At 57.8% G+C, this 19542-nt stretch overlaps 4 protein-coding genes across 4 annotated transcripts; 3 read left to right on the top strand and 1 right to left on the bottom strand.

The window, feature by feature from the left end:
• Positions 1–1738: 1738 nt before the first annotated feature.
• VDAG_00167 (uncharacterized protein) lies at positions 1739–12264 on the top strand (the record flags this gene model as incomplete). The annotated part of the gene is made up of 2 exons (XM_009651544.1): positions 1739–2181; positions 2237–12264. The coding sequence occupies exons 1-2, from the start codon at positions 2049–2051 to the stop codon at positions 12262–12264; spliced, it is 10161 nt and encodes a 3386-aa protein (XP_009649839.1). The 5' UTR covers positions 1739–2048.
• A 313-nt stretch (positions 12265–12577) lies between these two features.
• Positions 12578–13949, bottom strand: VDAG_00166 (mitochondrial protein import protein MAS5; the record flags this gene model as incomplete). Its single annotated transcript, XM_009651543.1, has 2 exons — positions 12578–13661; positions 13777–13949. 2 exons carry the CDS (start codon positions 13947–13949, stop codon positions 12578–12580), a joined length of 1257 nt encoding a protein of 418 aa, XP_009649838.1.
• A 484-nt stretch (positions 13950–14433) lies between these two features.
• VDAG_00165 (pre-mRNA-splicing factor ATP-dependent RNA helicase PRP16) lies at positions 14434–17449 on the top strand (the record flags this gene model as incomplete). The annotated part of the gene is made up of 2 exons (XM_009651542.1): positions 14434–17108; positions 17203–17449. 2 exons carry the CDS (start codon positions 14434–14436, stop codon positions 17447–17449), a joined length of 2922 nt encoding a protein of 973 aa, XP_009649837.1.
• A 789-nt stretch (positions 17450–18238) lies between these two features.
• On the top strand, positions 18239–19432 carry VDAG_00164 (uncharacterized protein; the record flags this gene model as incomplete). The annotated part of the gene is made up of 1 exon (XM_009651541.1): positions 18239–19432. One exon carries the CDS (start codon positions 18239–18241, stop codon positions 19430–19432), a length of 1194 nt encoding a protein of 397 aa, XP_009649836.1.
• Between the last annotated feature and the right edge of the window lie 110 nt (positions 19433–19542).

The raw sequence follows: 19542 nt of genomic DNA, 5'->3' as shown, positions 1-19542 counted from the left end.
CCAACCCCCACCAAAACACATCACCACCCACCCATCCATCAGCCTGATCCCTCCTCTCCCAGCATTTTCGGCCCAATGATAGACCAAGAGAGGAGGTGAGGAGACTGGACACCATGGCTCCGAAACTAAAGGTAGCTGGCCGGCGGCATGCCTCCCCAGCCCAAGTCGGGTTCGTGCAGCACAAGGTACAACGAGCATAACAGGCCGACAGAGGTGCCTTGCATTGCAGCGCGCAGCGAGGCCTGACGTGATTCGACTACATGAATCATACCAGGTCACACCAGGGCTGCCAGCTCGCAACTTTCGCCCAACCACCTAGGTGTGACATGGCAGCCTCTACAAGCAGCCAGAGCTACAAGCAGCCAGAGTGCTGCGAAGGCTTTCATCAGAATCGTGCAAGACCTTATTCACCAACCTGAGAATCTGGTGGTGGGTGGATGGCAGGAGGAACGAGACGAATTTTGAAGCCTCACTTCGCTCCTTTCGACTTGCTGGTTCCGATCTTCTTAGCCCACTCGACCGCGTCTATCACGGCCCGCAGCCGGACTGCTTTTGACAGGCTTGACTCGTCCAATAGCAGTTCGCCAGCTCGAATTCATCACAGGCGGTGCTTTCGGAGGCGAGCCACGTTGCACGTCGGTTCCACGGTCCACTCATCAACGACATCGTGGAGGCTCGAATCCTTGTCACTTGACTCCACTGATTGTTTCTCCTGCAGAATCGCATCTTGTCCCATCCGTCGTTTTCCTGCTTCTGGTACAGTACAGTCTCTTGACCCTCGACCGCATGTACCCGCGGCATTTCCCTTGCCCACCATCTCAACATGCAAAGGTCTGGCCCTACTCCTGATCGGTCGCTTGCGCTCCATTTTCTGGCCTGACCACCACCACCACCACAACATGGATGCACCTGTTGCTCCCCCTGCGGCCCAGCCGCTCATCCTCCCGTTGTTCCCTGTCTGCGATCAGAAAACACGCATATGAGGTACACGCACGTTCCAGCCCGGAGGACAACGCCCACCCATACATAGCTGGCCCATAATGAGCCCCCCACAAGCCCGCTTGGTGTTGTGTGTGGTAGTCTGGCAAGTCTGGTTACCCAGGACATCCCAAGCCACAGTACTGGCCCCTGGCCCGATCCCGGCCCATCTGCAACTGCTGCTGGTGTTGGTTACTCACGGGCCATTGTCTGTTGAGAGTCAAACGCCGGGCGCCACTGTCTCTTACCTTGCGGCCTGCTGCTGCCGGGCATTCGCGTCGTTGGGCCGCAATACCAGTCAGTCCGTCCCGTTTTTCAGCAGTGGGATGTACCCAATTCGCACCAAACATGGCGCCTGCCGTTAAGTCTTTACACGCAGGCCGGCATCCCGCGCCTGTCCTCTCGACCCTCCCGGTCTAGCATATGCTGCCCCAAACCCCCAATCCAAGGCCGACGTGGCGCCAATGAGCCTCGAGCACGACAGTGGTTCCTGTCCTTGCACACTGAGTCGCAGACGGATCCCCTCGTGGGGACGTGGGGTCGTCTGCCTCTGCCACTGCGAGGTAGCGTGTACTTCGGGGCATGGGAGCACCTGGCGTACCCTACTCTCAGGTACTCGGCCTCGATGGAGACCTGGCATGCCCCATATGATGATAATGCTTGTGACAATGGAAGCTGATCCCTGCCTGGGTATTTTTCGTTCATGTCCCGCCTTGAACCAGCATCCCCAACCCTCGCCTGTCTGCCTTTCCATGACCTCACATCAGGTTCTGTCTCCCAAATACTCGACCACCACAGAGCCGCTGGTCTCACTGTAAACATACGCCACTCTCGCTCTGCTTTACGGTTCATCGGATACGGCGTCTTCCTGGTTTCGTCATCAGCGTTGTTTGTGAAGCGAAGCTACATTCCCAATACCAAACTTCGAGGCCCAAGCCTCCATCTTTCCTTGGCTTCTCTCCAACCATTGGTCCTGACTCTTCGTGAAAAGAGCTTCCTGGAGCAGTCGTTTGGTAGCAGAGCGACTCGTCCATCTTCTCTCTCGCTTGTTCGGGTGAGGCAGAAGAACAATGGAACCCCAAGACGAAGTCCAGTACTGCCCCTATAGGACAAGTGCTGGATATGGTGAGGTCAATACGGCGGACTACTCCAACGTACGGTACTATGAGTTTTCGGAATCAGAGAATGACAACCAGCAGAACTGTGAGTCTCCTGCGTCGAAATGTGAATCCTGAAGTATCTCTCACACATCGCACAGATGAGGACGAAGGGCCTCATGGTCCACGCGCAACACAGCAGCCACCGCCAACTCTAACGTCTTCCAGCAAGAAGGCAAAGAAAAAGAGCAAGAAGGCGCGTGCTCCTTCACCTCTACCATCTCCGCCAAACGACGCGCCAGCGCCTACCCAGGACATCGTAGATCCAGACGAGGAGTGGGGTTCGCAGCCAAAGTCAAAGAAGAAGAGCAAGAAGACGCAGCAGACACCAGCTCCAGCACTGCCTGTGGAGGAGCCCACGGCACCAGAGCCAACAACCATCGATGCAGAAGAAGAACCAGTGTCGACGACTAAATCCAAAAAGAAGAAGGACAAGAAGAAATCGAAGGCAGGAAAGGACAAAGATTCTGACGCTGTCGAGGAGAAAGTCGTCATCGCGCCTCCAGCAGCTGAAGCGCCTAACGAGCAAGTCGTCGAAGAGGAGATATCCGCTCCTAAGACCAAGGCGCAGAAGGCGAAGGACAAGAAGGAAAAGAAAGACAAGAAGAAGGATAAGAAGAAAAGCAAAGGGAAGAATGACGATGCTGAGCACGAGGCTGACACTGCCGACAAGTCTCTGTCCGCACCTGCCGCAGAGCCATCCTCACTGCCAGATGTACCAGATACTGAAACAACTCCAGAGGTGGCTGAGCCTTCTCCTTCGGCCTCTCCGGCTGGAGATGACGATGCAAAGGCTGCTGAAGATGAGCCTCCCGCCTCTCCGGCTGGAGATGACGATGCAAAGGCTGCTGAAGATGAGCCTCCCGCTACAACGGAAGTTAAGGAGGAAGCAGTCGCCGATGCCCCAGTTCTGGACGAAGCCCCATCGCACCCTCCATCAGTGTCTGGGAACGAGACGGTAGAGGCCGACAAGGAACCCTCAGTCGACGAGGCAGCCAACGACGAGGCGACCGCCGCTCCTGAGAAGTCATCGGCTGTTGATGATAAGGCCGCTTCAGGCGCCTCGGAAACGCTCGCCCCTGTGGCTGTCGCTGTGAGCGAAGAGCCTGCACCGCCAGCTGAGGCTGCCCTTGCACAGGAACAGGAGCCGTCATCGGAGGCGCTGGTTGTTGAAGAAGCGAAAAACGACGACCCGGCCGCTCCAGCAGATGATCACAGCAATCCGAAACCATCAGAAGAGCTAGCCGCTCCAGAGTTGGTTGTGGAAGTTGCGTCCAACGATACCGCCCCGCCTGCAGTCGAGGCTGGCACTGAACCTAACACCGAGCCTGCTGTCGAGCCAGCACTGGAGTCTGCCGTTGAGCCAGCTCCTGAAGCTGCTGCCGAACCTCCCGCTGAGCCTCCCACTGAAACTCCCGCTGAACCTGCCACTACGTCTGCGGCCGAGCCAGCTGTCGAATCTGCTGCCGAGTCTGCCCTTGAGCTAGCTACTGAGCCTGCCGCCGAACCTACCGCTGAAGCTGCGGTCGAGCCAGCTTCGGAATCTTCTTCTGAGCCTGCCGTTGAGCCTGCCGTTGAGCCTGCCCCTGAACCTGCCGACAAATCTCCTGCCGCATCTGCTGAGCCTGCGGTCGAACCAGCTTCTAATTCTGCTGCCGAGCCAGCCCCTGAAGCTGCCGCTGAACCTCCTGCCGAACCTGCCGCCGGACCTGCCACTGCGTCTGCAGTCGAGCCAGCTTCTGAATCTATTGCTGAGCCTGCCCCTGAATCTGCCGAGCCTGCGGTCGAGCCAGCATCTGAATCTGTTGCTGAAGCTGCCGAGCCTGCGGTCGAGCCAGCTTCTGAATCTATTGCTGAGCCTGCCGTTGAGCTCTCTCCTGAACCTGCCGCCAAACCTCCCGCCGAACCTGCTGCAGAACCTACGCTTGAGACAGCTTCTGAATCTATTACTGAGCCTGCCGCTGAGCCAGCCCCTAAAGCTGCCGCTGAAGCTGCCGAGCCTGCGATCGAGCCAGTCTCTGCATCTGTTGCTGAGCCTGCCGTTGAGCTATCTCCCGAACCTCCCGCCGAACCTACTGCAGAACCCACGGCCGAGCCAGCTTCTGAATCTGCTGCTGGGTCTGCCGTTGAGCTAGCTCCTGAGCCTGACGCTGCGCCTGCAGTCATACCAGCTGCTGAAACAGCTGTAGATTCAGCTCCTGAATCAACTGCTGAGCCAGCTTCTGGACCTGCTGCCGAGTCTACCGTTGATCCTGCGGTCGTGCCAGCTGCCGAGCCAGCTTCTGAGTCAGCTACTGAGCCTGCGGCCGAGCCACCTGCTGAATCCGCTGTCGAGTCATCTCTTGAGCCTGCTGAGGAACCCGCCACCAAGCTTGCTGTTGAGCCAAATGACGAGTCTGTCATTGAGCCAGATGCTAAACCAGCGTCTGAACCAAATGCCGAGCTAGTAGTCGAGTCATCTACTGAGCCCACCGCCGAGCCAGCTACTGAACCTGCCGCTGGACCTGCCGTCGAGTCTGCCAATGAGCCAGCCACGGACCCAGCTGTTGGATCTGCTCCTGAGCCCGCCCTTGAGAATGTTACCGAGGCAGTTGTTAAGCCTGCAAAAACTCAAGCCGAAAGCAGTGCAGAACATGTTACAGAATCTACTGATGTTCCTGCAATCGAGTCTTCTACCGAGGAAATCGCCACCGAACCACCTGTTACGTCTCTTACCGAGTTGGCATCTGAACCCGCCTCTGAGATCACTACCGAGTCTGCCGCTGAAGTGGTTACCGAGTCTTCAAAAGATACGATTGAGTCTTCAAAAGATACGATTGAGCCTACTGCCGCACCTACTGCCGAGCCTTCAACAGAGCCCACCGCGGAACCGGCTACTGAGTCCGCCGTCGAGCCTTCTCCAGAGACAGCCCCAGAGGCTGCTGCTGAATCTGCCGTTGAGCCCTCTACATCATGTTCTACGGAGGATACTCCCGAGACCGTCACTGAAAATACTATCGAGCCTACATCTGAGGCTACCCATGTGCCCGCCACGGAGCTTGTCGCCGGAACTCCTGCTGGACCCTCTGTCGAGTCTTCTGCGGAGCCTGACGATAAGCCTGCCACTGAAAGCACCGCAAAGGGTCCTGATGGCGAAGACACCCTAGACCCCGTAGGAAAACAAGTGGCACCGGATGCCTCGGCCGAGGGAGTTCAGACTGCTTCAAAGCAAACCTCCGACCCAGAAGATGAAGCCAACGACGAGTTGGATGCTCCTGAGGCGGATGCAAGTTCCCCACCTCTTGCTGACACCTCCTCAGCCGAACCAGTCCCTACTGAGCTCGAAGGTAATAATGATTCGGTGACAGCACCAAATGAAGACAAGCCAATCAAAGACGTACAGCATGCTACCAGCGAGGAAGCCGCAGTCTTGGTCAGCGAGGCTATCCCATCAGACATCGCTTCTCCAACCAAATCTGACGAGACAGCGACCGCTGCCGGTGACGAGCAATCGACCGAGGCAGCTACTTCGTCCGACGGCACACCGGTCGAATTGAAGCAACAGGCAGGCGACGGAGAACCACCTCAGGTGCTACCGGCAGCACTAGCGTCAGAGCCATTGCCCGACGATAACCTTGCTGATGAGGATACTCTCATACAATCCCCAGACGCGAACATGTCGGGTGTTGCTGAGATTGGCCTCTCGGGCCAGATGACTGAACAACCTGACGAAGGTGTCTTGGAGAAAACCCTTGAAGCGCCGCCTGAGGTAGCTGAACAGGTGCCAGCTGACAAGGGACAGCCTGACTTGGGCGCCTCTTCAGCTCAGACTGACACGGATACTGGGGAGGTTCGGAGTACTAGCACAGCAAAAGCCGACGCACTGGATGGACAGATCACAGAAATCCAGGAGAATCCAGCCGATCAAGAGTCTGTCACAGCGGACGAAACCCAACCCATCGAGTTGGCGGGTGTCGCTCCAGATGTCTCTTCGCCTGAAGAGTCGAAATCGGAGTTGGAACCCTCCGAGAATCCTGCAGCCGTGGTTGCCGAGGCCCCCTTGGCCGACAAAGCAAGTTTAACAGACGACACCACACCGTCAAAGGATGTGGGGGACAGTCAGGTTGTTGAGACACCTGCCGCTTCCCGCGATGAGGTGGAGAAGGACTGCCAGTCGACAGAACAAGGAAACAAGATTGAAGAAATCGCTACCCCCTTGACTATCGAGTCTCAAGCACAAGATCTGGTCCCCGCCATGAACAATGACATTTCGGATGAAGACCTGGCTTTGTACGGGATCACCAGTGACGGCAAGCAGCTGAGCTGCACGGAATCAATACTTGCACAAAACCCAAAGACTACGCTGGCAGCATTAACATCCGAATCCACGAAGAGCACGGAGGCCGATCTTGAGCCAGAGATCGTTGAGCCGGTCGCCGGGGCAGCAGAAACTTCAGACAGAGGCGACGAGACTTCCAGGTCTAAGGAGACTACATCGGAGCCTCAGTCAGTATCAGTTACCGCTACAGGCATTGCACCAACAGACGTTATGGTAGACACAGGTGTCACCGCCAATACAACTGCGACTGCCGAAGGCGACTCTGAAAGCCCTCCTATCCCTGCGACCAATCTAGACGTCCCCGTGCAAGAAAACCCGAGCTCGGATGCACCGGCGATAGTCGAAGAGGCCGCAAGCGTGGAGGCCAAGTCGGCTGCCAGCCATGCAGATGCCGCCCCCGAAATTGCGTCTGAGCCTGCTGAAGAAGACCCTGAGCCTACAACCTCCGTCATCGAACCCGGGCCAGTTGATAAACCGCACGAAGATCCTGACTCTGACACCAAGGCGGAGCTCGGAAAGGGGGAGAAGACGGCTGATCCTGACACTCCGGAAAGTTCTGCTCTTGTAGAAGAAAGCGTGCCCCCTGAAACATCATCTGCAGAGGCTACTACCAAGACCACAGAGGTTGACCCGGCAGCTGATTCCGAGCTTTCGAAAGAGGAAACAACTGCAATTATGGACCCAAAGGATTCAATCGAACCTCTTGAGGTTGGTTTCGAACCTGTACCTGATCTGGCTTGCACTGAGCAGCCGGCATCTCGTTCACAGGCAACTGAGCTCGAGGATTCCTCCGCCGAAACCAAGCCTGAAGTCGAGGACGAAGAGAACGCTACCAAAGAATTCGGACCCGACTCGAAGGTTGTGGGAGAGCCTAGGCCTGATGTTGTCGAGGAGCACGAAATCATTCCTAGCAATGAACCCGGTTCTGAGCTGTCCGAGTGTGAGCTCAAGCTCGCCAACGAAGAAAGTGCGGCAGTAGCAATCAGTCAGCCTACCGAGGCTGCTGGCTCTTCCCAGGCTTCCACTGAGAATACCCCAATTGATATCCCCGAGGAGTCTGAAGTAACTCTGTCCACTGGAGACGAACCCGAGCAGAGCAAACAACCCGAGACAGAAACAACTACTCAGGTCCTTGGAGCGGACACCAGCTCTGAAGAGCCTGAAGCTGAAGGTATCGAACCTGGAGAGCCTGAGGCTCCAACGACCATGTCTGAGGTCGTTTCCGAAACCCCGGACGTAGCCGACGAACCGAAACCAAAAACATCAGTTGAGGAACTGGATGAGAGTGGACTCTCCAAAGAAATAACCCCTGAAAGTGTCGAGGGGACCGAGCCTGGGCCATTAAAGTCAGACATCACGACAGCTGAGCCAGCGGAAGCTTCCGGAAAGGAAGCGCCAGCAGAGACGCCGATTGCGGTTTCAGATCTTGAAGCGAAAGAGCTGGCAAATGAGCCAACTGCCACTGATGGTCAAGCTACGTCGCCAGCAGAAGCTTCCGGAGACGTTGAGCCTGAGAAACCCAGTGATGACCAAGCTGAGCCCGAGTCTGTAGAGGCAGCTCCGGCTGTTGTCGAACAGGGGTCTGAACCTGCCACAACCCACCCAAGTTCCGAGCCAGAGGTCTCGTCCTCCGATGACTTGAAGGTGGCGGATGCTCCCACCATCGACTTGGTTCCAGAGGGCGCACTAACCGAAGTTCCACAGCCAAATAACGAGGCGGAAAGTACGTCAAACGACACAGCTCAGGAGCCTGATGTAGTCGTTGAGCCACCAGAACCAGCAGTCGAAGATGAAAAGCCAGCTTCTGAACCCGAGGCACAGACTGCAGCCCCTCATGAGTCTGAAGATGTCCAGGCGATTGAGGAAGAGCCGTCCTCTCAAGGGGACAGCTCAGCTCAACCCAAGGCAGAGGTGGTTGAAGAAGACAGTACCAAGACGCCCAAGGATGCTGAGGCCGCGACTCAAGAAGACAAGCCCGCTACTGAGGTCATCGAGGACGCGCCCAAGCCAGGGGTCCCCCCTAAGGAACCTGACAATGGCGAGCCCATTGACACAGCGTCGGCTCCTGATGACGCAGCCCATGTAACGGAACCTGAAGTTTCTACTGCCGTATTGCCTCAGGAGACAGAAGGACCGACTGGTAACACTGGGGGTGTCGAGCCTCCTGGAGGCGCGGTTCCCAGCCCAGAAGCGGCCGCGCCCCAAGAAGAATCGTCCAAGGAGCCTCAGGTTGGCGAGACTGCGGATCCGACCGATGCGGCGCCACCAACCCCACCACCCGGAGTTGATGAAGACAAAAAGGCTGAAGCGGAGGAGGGCAAGGACTCTGTTGGTCCCATCATCGGCAGCGAACAGACAAAGAGTCAACCCAAAACAGGTGAGACCCATCTCCATTTCCTTGATCATGATGCCCCAAATGGAAGCGTGCGAGACGTGGTCGAAGGACCAGCTTCGGGAATCAATGGTGAGGACGTGAGAGATGGGATTGCGCACAATCTCTCAACTCCAGCTGCGGGCAACGTGTCGGGACATGGTGCCCCCGAATGTGTGGCGGGTCAAGAAATGGCGGTGATTCCTGCCCTTGACACAGCCGTCGGAGAAAGCGATGTTGTCATCGGTCGAGTCGGCCATGTCGAGACCAATACCCTGGGCGACGAACAACCGTTTTCTGTCCTTGCCGCAGCGCCTGAGGCGTCAGAGAGTTTCCCAGGTGAATCCGTGGATTTGCCGCAAACCCCAATCGGGCCGGACAGTAGCTACGAGGTGGACTGCACCACGACAGATCTTGCAACAGACGGCCCGAAAGGCAGTACAAATGCTAGTCAAAGGGAAGAGCCCGACATTGTCACGACTACGGTTGATGACGGAAAGCTCGATCTCCTGCAGGACGGAGATCAACCTCTCGCAGAGTCGGTTCTCGCATCAGACAAAGAACAGCCCTCGGACCAGCTTTGTTCTCAGGATCAAACCTCTACGGGTGCTGGGCCTGATTCTGATGTCTCAACAGAGACGACAGCCGAAGAAGTGGCGATGTCGACTGCCCAGCTGTCAGGATCGCCCATTCCTGTAGCCCGTGGGGACACTATCGCCATTGAAGACATCGTGGCGAAAGACATCGAGACTGAGCAGGACGCGTCTTTTTCGATGGGCTGGGAATCAGGCCTGCAGCGCAGTGGCGAGTCGGCCACGGAAATCTACCCATCTGAGGAGCCAGCGCCGAAGTTCGCAACTCTCACGGAAGAGGACGATCACGCCCACAGCGATGATGCTGAGTCTGTTGAAGGGCATCATCAATCGCTTGTGGATGAAGAGACCCTAGCCAATACGGGTGATGGGACGCAGTGGCCTGCATCTGATTTGGCAGACACATTGGCTGTAGCTCCATCCTCGGTTGGTGAGCCTATGATTGACGTCTCATCTACGCTAAAAGCTGCTGAAGAGAATCGTCCTTCGCTTGTAAACGAAGACCTGCCCATCTCGGAAGGCGGACTACTCAGTGAGCCGGTTGTGTCCGTCGTTGACGACGCTCAAAGCCCAAGAAACCCCAAAGAACATATTCTAGTCCTGCCAACCGACACTGAGGATGACATGGATGCTGCAGCAAGACTTGAAGACATCAATGTTCCCGAAGAGATCAACAAGAATGGGGAGGCAGAGAGGCACACATATCCCGAGGTTGAGGCCCTTCCTGACGACTCTGGGAGTCTGGAGCAGCCTCTTCAAGAGCCAAAACAAATGGCTGGCGACGTCGACATTAGCAGCGTATTCCATAATACGGCAACTGCTGCTGTAGTCACAGCGGGAGCCGCGGGTCTAGTCGCATCTGCTCCTGTATTCTGCGACGATCAGCCATCCCGTGAGCAGACCCTGGAGACGTCCTCTATCGCACATCGTGCATCCTCTGACAAGTTGACCCAAACTCTATTTGACCAGCCAATGTCAATGTCAGGCGAGAGCTTTGAGAGGCAGAACGTCGACGAGGTTGTTGACATGACGGCTTCAGCCTTGAAGTTACCCTCCGAGCCTGAAAACTGCCATGCGTCACAGTCGCCAGGCAAACCTGACAATCTCATTCTTTGTGACGAGGGCACTCAAACGGATGACTCCTTCTTGAACTCTCAACTCCGCCCTCTCACACCCCGGCTGGACGCACCATCACGAGCGGCAACGCCTGCCATTGTCTTGCCGGACGCAACCGAACCTACGCCTCCTATTTCACCATCGGGCAGGCAGTGGGAGAGAATCAGGAGACGGGAACGTAAGCAATCTATTGCTCGCGCCGAGGAAATGGTGGCTGCCGCCGTAGTTCTGTATGCGACGGCGGAAGTTCTCAGCCCGCCATCGAGTCCTACACTGGGAAGCTCTAAGCCGAACCCGAGGCACAATCTGCAGAGCATCGAGCACCAGATGCTGGATGACCCTATTTCGGACAAAGACAGTCTCACACGCATCGAAGCATCCGCTTCTGATCTTGGGAAGGAAGAAGAACTTCAAAAGTCTGTTGCTGACCTATTTGCAGACGTTGCAGATGACAACAAAGAAGCAGACTCTTCTCATGATCGTGAAAGACGTCGCAGGCACCGAGTCTCTCACCACTCGTCCCATCAATCCAGCCACCACTCCAGCCGTAGCCGACCTGAGGACTCGAGTAAGGATGGCAGTAGCCGCCGCCACTCACACCACTCGAGTTCATCCCACCGCCGGCATCGCACTGATGCCGAACGCGAGCATGACCGTCAACGTGACCGAGAGCGTTCGAGTCGATCGACTGCGGACGCCGATCCCCAGACGCCACCGCGCACTCCTCAACGCCAGGATAGCGGCTTCTCCGCAGAAAGCCCTCAGACGACCGGCTCCGCCCGCCGACGGCATCGCAGCGAGCGCACCCCTGAAGAACAAGCCGCCCACGAGAGAAGAAAGGAGGAGCGGCGAGCACGCGAACGTGCCGAAGAGGAACAGGCAGCGCGCGAAAGGAGAAGGGAGGACAGACGGGCACATGAACATGCTCAAGAGGATCAGGCTGCGCGCGATCACAGGCGAGAAGAGCGGCGCGAGCGGACCCCGGAAGAGCAGGCGGCGCACGAGCGGAGAAAGGAGGAGCGCCGGGCTGCACGCGAGAGGGAGCGAGAGTTGGAGAGAGGTGAAGAGAGGCGCAGAGAGAAGGAGAAGGAAAGGTCACGCAGCTCGGCAGTCAAGGAGAGCAAGGGTAAGGAACCCGAGATTGACGCGTCGTCGCCCGCGGAGCGTGCCCACCACCATCGCCGAGTGCGACGCCACAGCACTTCAGTTTCAAAGGACGAAGGGCCCGCCTCGGCGCCTGCAACTGTTTCGAACAAGAAGTTCTTCGACATGAAGAATGCTGAAGGCGGTGTAGGGCTGGGCTTCCAAAGCCCGTCATCCCACGCGAAGCCGGCAACGCCTGAGCAAGCCCCAACGGTGACATTTGAGGAAGCTTCGCCTTCTTCACGTGAGGTGCCTAAGCGGTCGAGCACTACCCGCTCTCGGCATGGGCACGGGCACAGGTCTCGCACGGAGGACCTGTCCAAACTAGCGCGAGCTCGAGACGCCGTGGCCGAGGAGGCTCGCGAGGCTAAGGAGGCCAAGGAGGCCCGAGAAGCGCGGCGAGCAGCGAGGAGAGCGAGGGAGGAAACTGCTGCTTCTGAGGAAGGGTCTAGCACCAAGGGCGAAGACTCGCGGAGGAGGGCGAGGGAAGAGGAGCGGAAGAGGACGCGTGACCGTGATATCGAGAAGGAGAAGGAGAGGGAGAAGAACGGGTTCAGGGCCGCGTTCAAGCGGCTCTTCACATCATGATGGCAACGACGAGCGATTCGGCGAAGCGCAACTGTACGAAAGGGCTTGGGACATCTTTTTTCCCCCTTTAGAAGAGGACACACGTATTCCCCCTTCAGAAGAGGACACACGTATTGGGTAGACTGTTTCCGCTATAACTGAGGCACCTCGAAGCGAACGGGACGGGTGTTGAAATTGTTTGCTTGTTTGCTTGCTTTCTTGCTTGCTTGTTTCGTACTTGGTTTGCCTACTCATTCGGCCCGGATATCTTGGTCTAACTTGATCTATGTACCTCATATTCATCTTCGTCTCTCATCTGCTCTTCTTCTACTCATCATAACTCGTCATGGACGGTAGGCTTCTCTGGACGCCCACTGTCCTGGTGCAGGTCGACGCCAATCTTGCCCCGCCACTTTTGCCAGACGCTCCAGAACTCCTTCTCCATGCCGCTCTCCATCTGGTCGGGTAGCACGATGACGTACTCGACGTAGAGGTTGCCAAACTCCTTTTGGTGGTACACGCTGTCAATGTCTTCGTGCCACTTGGGCATGCCCTCGTCCTTGACAGTCTCTACAAAGTTGGGCTGGACAACCTCGCCCCGCGGCCGGCCGAGGCGGACAATGTGGCCATCCATGTGTGTGAGGTTGCGGGTCCAGTCACCCATCCAGGCCTCGCGCAGCGACAGCACCTCGCGCCAGTAGAGGTCGTCGCCCTTGCGGCGGAAGAAGACGCCGTCGACGCGGTCGGGGTTGTCGGTGCCGTCGAGCTCGGGCTCCTTCTCGGCGAGGGTGACGACGAGGTTGCCGGCGACAAAGTCGGGGCTCGCGTCGGCCTCGTTCTCGTAGACAATCTGCGAGTCGCGGGCGGCGCCGGGGTCGATCTTGATCTGGACCGTCGTGGGCTTGCGCTCGACGCGGGCGCCGTGGCAGGTCGGGCACTTGTGGCGGATGGACTGGCCGCGGCCGCCGCAGGCGTCGCACTGCATCTGGACCTGCTGGTACATGCCGGGGGCGAGCTGGTGCTTGACGATGCGGATGCCGCGGCCCTGGCAGTGCTGGCACGTGTCGACGGTGCCGTCGGCCGAGCCGGTGCCCTCGCAGTCCTCGCAGATGTGCTGCTTGTCCCACTGGAACTCGGTGGTGCGGCCGTTGTAGAAGTCGCGCAGGGCGATGCCCACCTTGACGTTGACGTCGGGCCCCGTGCGCACGCCGGGCTGGTGCCCGTAGTGACCGCCGCCGCCGAAGAAGCGCGAGAAGACGTCAAAGGGGTCGTGGTGCTGGCCGCCGCCGCCCTGCTGCTGGTGCTGCTTGAGACCGTCGAGGCCGTACCGGTCGTAGATGCGGCGCTGCTCGGGGTCGATCAGGGCCTCGTACGCCTCGGAGACTTGGACGAATTTCTCTTTTGCCGTCTCATCGCCACTGCAGAGGGGGGAGAACCCAGACTTGGTCAGAGACGTGGCACGTGTAGTGAGATTGGGGGGGGCGGGGGCTGCCGGTTCAGTGGAGGGGCAGGGAGGAGGAGGGAACTGCATACGGGTTCTTGTCCGGGTGGTATTTCTTGCTGAGCTTGCGGTATGCAGACTTGATCTCACGATCTGATGCCTGCTTGTCGATGCCGAGGAGGTTGTAGTAGTCCTCGGCGCAAAGGGCAATGGTGACAAGAGACAGCAGCAGCAGCAGCAGTAACGCTGCTCCACGGAACACCATGATCGCGTCGCCGTCTTGTCCGCTAAAAATGCTGGAGGACGTGAGGTGCAATCGAATCTCTAGATATGAAGTGAAAACGCCGAAACTGAAAAGAATGAATGAAGGCAACGGAACCAAGTCAGGGAAGCAAGTATGCAGAAGACGGGCAGACAGAGGGGGGGCGCTCCGACTGTAGTTAGCATCGCGACCAAGAAGTTCCAACGTGTTAAGACGGAGGCTTTGGGAGGTTACGATAAGAGCGATAAGATAACTTTTTGGGACGCTCTTATCAGCTGCTTGGCTCCACTTCAGAGGTGCCCAGCTTGCCCAGCAAGTACCTAGGTACCTAGGTACCTCGTGAAGCGTGAAAGCGTGAAAGCGTGAAGCAGGCAGGGTCTCATCATCCTCTTACTCCAGCTCCAGGGCGCTCGTCAGGGTTCGCTGTGTCCGGTTTATTACAACCCTCTTGCTGGCACATGTAGTCGCAGTCCGTTCATTGCCAGCCATGTCGAGCAAAAAGTACGCATTCCTCCCCATGGGAGACGACGAGCTTGGCCCCGCCAAAGTCACCAAGGAGAAGAAGGAAAAGCGATCCAAGCATCGCCATCGCGACCACGACCGCAATGACAGGGACCGCGGCGAACGGTCTTCAAGACGACGCAGCGGTTCCAGATCACGGTCGCCCCATCGCCCCGCCAAGCAGCAGTACCGAAAGCGCGATACCGATGCGGACGACAGGTGGGCCGACGAGGAACCGCCTTCGGACATGGACGACGTGGAAGAGGAGCCCGAATTCAAAGAGTCGGCGCCGAAACGCGTCAAGCTCAGTCATGGCGAGGGCGACCGTGACGGCGACCGTGACGCAGACTTGTCCGACGGTGCCAGGGAGGAGCTCGAGCGCCAACGCGACATCGAGGAACGAGAGGCATTCGCCAAGCGGCTGAGGGACAAGGACGACGGCAAGTCAAAGCCGCGCGACAGCAAACGAGGCCCAGAAAGCGCGACCGACCGCCTCGCCGCGATGCCCGACCTGCGTCTCCGCAGCCGACAGCAGTACCTACAGAAGCGCGAGGCCGAGAAGCTGGCGCTGCTTCGCAAACAGGTCGCCGAGGAGACGGAGGAGCTGAGGAGCGGCGTCAGGCTGTCGGAGCGGGAGCGGGCTGACTTTGCGAAAAACCGAGAAATCTTGCGCCTGGCCGAGGAGCGACTCAAGATCGACGACCACAAAGACGGATACTACATGCCTGAGGACTACATCACCGAGAAGGGCAAAATCGACAGCAGGAGGAAGGAGGACGCGCTATACAAGAGATATGTCGACAAGGACGAATACGGGCAGGAGAAGTTCGTCACTGAACATGACGAGTGGGAAAGGGAGCAGACTGCCAAGGCCAAGGCCCAGATCAACAGAGGCGAGCGTGAGAACGACGACTACGACTATGTCCTCGACCACGACCAGTACATTCAGTGGAACCTGGACTCTAGGCTGCCGGGCGAGGGCAAGACCATGACGAAGGAGGAGGCGTTTCTTGCGGCGCAGATTGAGGCTGCCGAGAAGAAGCAGCTCTCGATCCAGGAGACGAGAAAGAGCCTGCCCATCTATCAGTACCGAGATGACTTTCTCGCGGCCATGGAGAAGTACCAGATTCTTGTCATTGTCGGCGAAACGGGATCAGGCAAAACCACGCAGCTCCCGCAATACCTTCACGAGGCAGGTTACACAAAGAATGGCGCCAAGGTTGGCTGCACGCAACCTCGTCGTGTCGCCGCCATGAGTGTCGCGGCGCGCGTCGCCGATGAGGTTGGTGTCAAGGTTGGGCAGGAGGTCGGCTACAATATTCGTTTCGAAGACAACACAAGCGACAAGACAATCCTAAAGTACATGACGGATGGCATGTTGCTGCGAGAATTCATGACGGAACCTGATCTCGCTGGCTACTCTGCCATCATGATCGACGAGGCGCACGAGAGAACCGTGCACACGGACATTTTGCTTGCCCTGCTCAAAGATCTGGCCCGAGAACGACCCGACCTCAAGTTGCTCATCTCCTCGGCTACAATGAACGCGGAAAAGTTTGCTGCTTATTTTGACGATGCCCCTATTTACAACATTCCTGGCCGTCGCTATCCCGTCGACATTTACTACACGCCGGCCCCTGAGGCCAACTACCTTGCCGCTGCCATCACCACCGTCTTCCAGATTCACACAACGCAAGGCAAGGGCGATATCCTCGTGTTCCTGACTGGTCAAGACGAGATTGACTCGGCTGAGCAGCAGATTGCCGACACTGCAAAGAAGCTGGGGAACCGTGTGAAGGAGCTCATCATCTGCCCAATCTACGCTAATTTGCCTTCAGACCTCCAGGCAAAAATCTTTGAGCCCACTCCTGAGGGCGCTCGAAAGGTCGTACTGGCCACGAATATTGCAGAGACGAGTTTGACAATCGACGGTATCGTCTACGTCATCGACCCGGGCTTTGTCAAGGAGAACGTGTACAACCCAGCTACTGGCATGTCCAATCTCGTCGTGGCGCCATGCTCTCGGGCCTCAGCAAACCAGAGGAGCGGTCGTGCCGGTCGTGTCGGCCCAGGAAAGTGCTTCAGGCTGTACACCAAGTTTGCCTACATGAACGAGATGGACGAGTCACCCATGCCCGAGATTCAGCGTACGAACCTCAATGGCGTTGTCCTACAGTTGAAGTCGTTGGGCATCAACGAACTGCTTGACTTTGAGTTCATGGACCCCCCGCCTACGGAAGCACTCATCGGGGCTTTGAACCAGCTGTTTGCTCTGCAAGCGCTCAACCACAAGGGTGAGCTGACAAAGATGGGGCGCCAGATGGCCGAGTTTCCTACAGATCCAATGCTGGCCAAGGCTGTCTTGGCTGCCGACAAGGAAGGCTGCGTCGAGGAGGTCTTGTCCGTCGTGTCGATGCTGTCAGAGGCCTCGGCCTTGTTCTTCAGGCCCAAGGATAAGAAGATCCATGCCGACAGTGCCCGCGCTCGATTTACTGTCAAAGAGGGCGGTGATCACCTGACGTTGCTCAACATATGGAACCAGTGGGTTGATAGTGACTTCTCGCCCATTTGGTCTCGCGAGAACTTCTTGCAGCAGCGCTCTTTGACGCGCGCTCGCGATGTGAGAGACCAGCTCGCCAAGCTCTGCGAGCGCGTCGAAGTGTCCCCTTCGTCCTGCGGAGCCTCCAACCTCACCCCCATCAGACGCGCCATCACCGCCCGGGTTCTTCCCCAATGCCGGACGTCTACAACGCAGCGGCGACAGCTATCGCACCGTCAAGAAGAATGCCACCGTGTACATCCACCCCAGCTCAGTCCTCATGGGTGTGGATCCGCCAACGAAGATGCTCGTCTACTTTGAGCTGGTACAGACCACCAAAGAGTACATGCGCAGCTGTATGCCCATCGAGCCCAAGTGGCTTGCTGAGCTTGCCCCCCACTTTTACAAGAAGAAGGACATGGAAGGACTCGAGGACAAGAAGATGCCGAAATCGCGGGACTGATGATGTAGCCAAATGAGGGAACTAGATAAGCCATATGCTATGTGGATACTGGCCACGCGGGTTTCCGCATTATACGTCGTCCCTTCTGCAGTCATGTTTGCCCATGTCCGGCATGTGAGTTCGCGTCATCGTAAAAGAACAGATGCTCACAAAACAACTCTGCTATTTTCGTTGTTTCTCATCCCCCGGAGTACGACCGCTTCTCAGGGCGAGGCTCGTCAGATGGGGGGGGCACAGCGGTGCGACGTCTAGATCACTTGCCGAATATTCTTCGGTGGCACTGTCAGGGACACAAGACAGGTGGCAGGGACCGTGCAAACACCATCATATGGGTCAACTGACAGCTCGCCACGCAATGGTGCACCGCCATACAGGCCCTCGGCAGTCGGTTATGATGGGCATCGTCACGGCTGATGGGTTGCCCATGCCGTTGAGTCTTCCTCGGCGGCAAACCGCAGGGCAAAAGTGCGACAGGAAATCTGTAGGACCAAGAAATGTTTGGCTCAATGTGGTGCTGCCTCCTAGAGCGTCTGGTTGCTGATGGAAAGAGCCGTTGGCCTGATCTCTTGGGCCGCCGATTTGTTCCATCGTCCCTGAAATCGTGTCCGTTATTGTAAGATACCTCGAGGTGGCTATAAGAGGTGCTTTCTGACCCGTTGTGTGTGATGGGACTTCTCTCTGTTCATCTTCACAGCCCACATTGACACCAGCTAGTCGGGGCTCGTCGACAATACCTGCTCGCTGTCAACTCATCTTTCTCGTCTCCCTTTTTTTTCCAATCTCACCACCATGGTGTTCCCCACGGTTTCCTTGGTCAGCCTTGCGGCGATCAGCTTAGCTGGCATTGTCGCATGCCAGAGTGAGGACTTTGACTGCTGCTTTACTCTCGAAGTCTCTGGCGACTTGGGCGGCAAGCTCAAGCATGGCACGACTGGTGACCTCCGCGTCAATAGCAACTTTCAAGAAGCGTTCATATGCGCTGACGAAAGCGCCGACCGGCTTCAGGACAGCATCGGCAACGGCTGCCGCTTCAGCCCCCCCTCGATGAAGTTCGAGTGCCTGAGCGGCGTCCCTGGCGACGGTGACTTCTTCTTCGACTTTGGCGAGGCCACCGACGGCGGGGAGAAGCCCATACTGCTCACGTACGACGGCCACGACAAGTTTCTCGCCTGCCCCTCGGAAGGGCCCAGTTCCGACGCCGGCAGCTTCGTCTTGTACTCCCGGGCCAAGGAGGACCAGGAAGGGTGTGTCGACGTGTCGCTCCAGCAAGTCGGGCCGAGCAGCGGCTGCTATGACCGCGGCCTCCTCGAGAAGTTCAGGTCGCCCACAAAGTCGACGCGCGCCCCCGTGACGGGCACCATCGAGGAGGTGTCTCCGGCGCGCAAAAGCTGCACGCTGAGCGACACCTCCACGAGGCTGCCTGCCAAGCGGGTCGGGTCGGGGCCCCTGGACAGCCTCGTCGTCAACCCCGACGGCTGGGCCAGCATCAACGACGAGAACAGCACCGTTTTCGAGTTCGAGATGGCGCCGCTGTGGGTGAACCACCCCCGCGACGCGACCACCCGCCGCTGCGCCGTCGAGTTTCGCTTCCCCGCCTGCGCGAACTTGCCCGAGGGGTACCCGTGTGCTGCCTGGAGCGGGTCGGAGCAGCAGGACTCGGCCGGCGCGGGCATGGAGTGGTATCACGTCTACACGCGCGACGATGCCTCGGCTTCGGGCCTCGAGACTATGGCGGGGCCCGTCGACTGGGCGCCGTGGGAAGATTTCTATCAGTTCGGGTCCGAGGACGCCATCACCGTGGGGACTTTTGAGTGTGGCGTCGACCGCTCCCCGGGGATCGTCAGGACGATCAGCTTTTTGGCCGAGAGCGTCAATGGTTGGAGCCTCTCGTTTGCGCAGGCTGGCATGGGCACGCAGAGTCAGTGGCCGCTTGGTGTTGGAGCCTACGTTACTGCATGTGATGACACCACGCCGTGGCCTTAGATGTCTGGCTGCGAGCAGTTTGGCTTAAGGTTCTCACATGATCCATCGGGGAAAGGGGGTACCATGGCTGAATCGCTAGAGAGATGGCTATGGCGTGGTCTGGCTTCAAG

Source organism: Verticillium dahliae, genomic scaffold (genome assembly GCF_000150675.1).
Source record: "Verticillium dahliae VdLs.17 supercont1.1 genomic scaffold, whole genome shotgun sequence".
Lineage (NCBI taxonomy): Eukaryota > Fungi > Ascomycota > Sordariomycetes > Glomerellales > Plectosphaerellaceae > Verticillium > Verticillium dahliae.
Note: the sequence above shows the minus strand (reverse complement) of the source record. Positions and strands in the feature narration are given on the sequence as shown.